At 42.0% G+C, this 1,902-nt stretch overlaps 1 protein-coding gene across 13 annotated transcripts in view; it reads right to left on the bottom strand.

The window, feature by feature from the left end:
* LOC128881812 (plasma membrane calcium-transporting ATPase 3) overlaps positions 1–1,902 on the bottom strand; it is a 74,199-nt gene that overhangs the window by 22,504 nt on the left and 49,793 nt on the right. For 5 of the 13 annotated variants that reach the window (XM_054133147.1, XM_054133146.1, XM_054133145.1 and 2 more), the window contains one exon: positions 22–1,248. The exons of the other annotated variants lie outside the window; for them this stretch is intronic. In XM_054133147.1, the coding sequence (XP_053989122.1) occupies positions 781–1,248 (468 nt within the window). In that variant the 3' untranslated portion in view covers positions 22–780. Of the gene's footprint in view, positions 1–21; positions 1,249–1,902 lie in introns of those variants that run through there. 13 annotated transcript variants of the gene reach the window in all.

The raw sequence follows: 1,902 nt of genomic DNA, 5'->3' as shown, positions 1-1,902 counted from the left end.
ATTCAAAATTGAATATGCTCAACACGTTCAACTGATGCCATATCTCCTACCAACCAGAGTTAATTTAGGTCACTGATTCATTCACTAATTTCATCATCCCTTATCTACATACGTTACATTCAATATTGAATCATAGATATAATATAATACAATTCAAAATTGAATATGCTCAACACGTTCAACTGATACCATGTCTCCTACCAACCAGAGTTAATTTAGGTCACTGATTCATTGACTAATTTCATCATCCCTTATCTACATACGTTACATTCAATATTGAATCATAGATATAATACAATTCAAAATTGAATATACTCAACACGTTCAACTGATACCATGTCTCCTACCAACCAGAGTTAATTTAGGTCACTGATTCATTGACTAATTTCATTATCCCTTATCTACATATGTTACATTCAATATTGAATCATAGATATAATACAATACAATTCAAAATTGAATATACTCAACACGTTCAACTGATGCCATATCTCCTACCAACCAGAGTTAATTTACGTCACTGATTCATTGACTAATTTCATCATCCCTTATCTACATACGTTACATTCAATATTGAATCATAGATATAATATAATACAATTCAAAATTGAATATACTCGACACATTCAACTGATACAATATCTACTTGCTAGGTAAAGTCGCGAAACGTTAGATGATACGTGTGCTAGAGTTATGGTCCGCAGTGTATAGACGCAGGAAGGTTTAGGTGGTTGTAATGAGATAGGGTGGTAGGTACAGTGGTGACACGCAAAGCTGCCTTTAAATGCTGGTCTCATGCACGAGCTTCGTAAATTCCATATTATTGGAGTTGAGAAGCGAGGGGTTTCCTATGGCGTTGTCTCTGCTGTTGGCGGTCTGCGTATGGTTGGGGCTCAAGGTGGCCTGGTTTAGGGCGCTATTGGACGAGGATCTATTGTCATTGGTGTTGTTAATAGTATTATGATGGTTGTGAGCGTTCCCCGTTCCTCCTATGCTGATATATAGCGGCGACGTCGCGTTGATCTGCATCGTCCTCGGGTCCAGGCTCTGCTCCACGGTCTTGTACGGCAACCTGGCGTTCGCCGCGGTGTTTGTCGGGTCTTCGTCAATGTATGTGAAGTCAGAGAGTGGTCGGGGCCCGGTGTGGCTGCGTGAGCTGCGCATACTGTGTAAGCTGTGTAAACTATGGACAGAGCGACGCTCCTCCAAATCTTCCAGAGTCGACTTGAACGCTCTGATTACTCGAAGCTGCAAAAACAGGGAAGAGGATGTTCTATCAGGAAGCGAGGAGGCAAGCCAGCGACACACAAGCACGCAATACTCGTGTCTCTCGTTGAGTGTATCTCTACTTTCTGTGTGTGCGTGTTTTCTAGGTGTGTTCGTTTCTGCCGAAACTGGATTGTGGGCCGTTTTCGTGCTGGCTGTCGTTGGTAATGGCGGGTGACGTTTGGTGGACGTTGGTTCTTTCTCCCTTCGACCTCAAGCTGACGTCGCTCCGGCTCTCCCAGGGCTACGTGTGGCGTACGGGTGTCTTAGGGTGTTTCATTTTGGAGCAACGTTGCTTCTTTTCAAGTACTCGGAGAATAAATGATGCCTGGATGACGAAACAAGAATTCTTTAAGCGGTGTACACATTTTTATACCAATTACAGGCTTGGGTTCGTTGAGAAATGAGATTCTCCATTCCTTTCGACAATAGCTTCCATCGTTCAGTATTTCCTGACAAAATTTTCTAGCGAAAGATCATTCTTGAAAGGAAAAGGAAATTGTTGTCTCCCCCCAATGAATTTCAAATGAGTTGCATATGCACAAAAGAGAGTTCTCAGAGAGACGCAGAAGTCTTATATGAAATATACATGGGAGGAGTTTCTGTTTTCCTTTCGACAATAGTTTCCATCGTTCA

This window comes from Hylaeus volcanicus, chromosome 9 (assembly GCF_026283585.1).
Source record: "Hylaeus volcanicus isolate JK05 chromosome 9, UHH_iyHylVolc1.0_haploid, whole genome shotgun sequence".
Taxonomy (NCBI): domain Eukaryota; kingdom Metazoa; phylum Arthropoda; class Insecta; order Hymenoptera; family Colletidae; genus Hylaeus; species Hylaeus volcanicus.
This window is presented reverse-complemented; position numbering and strand designations above follow the sequence as displayed.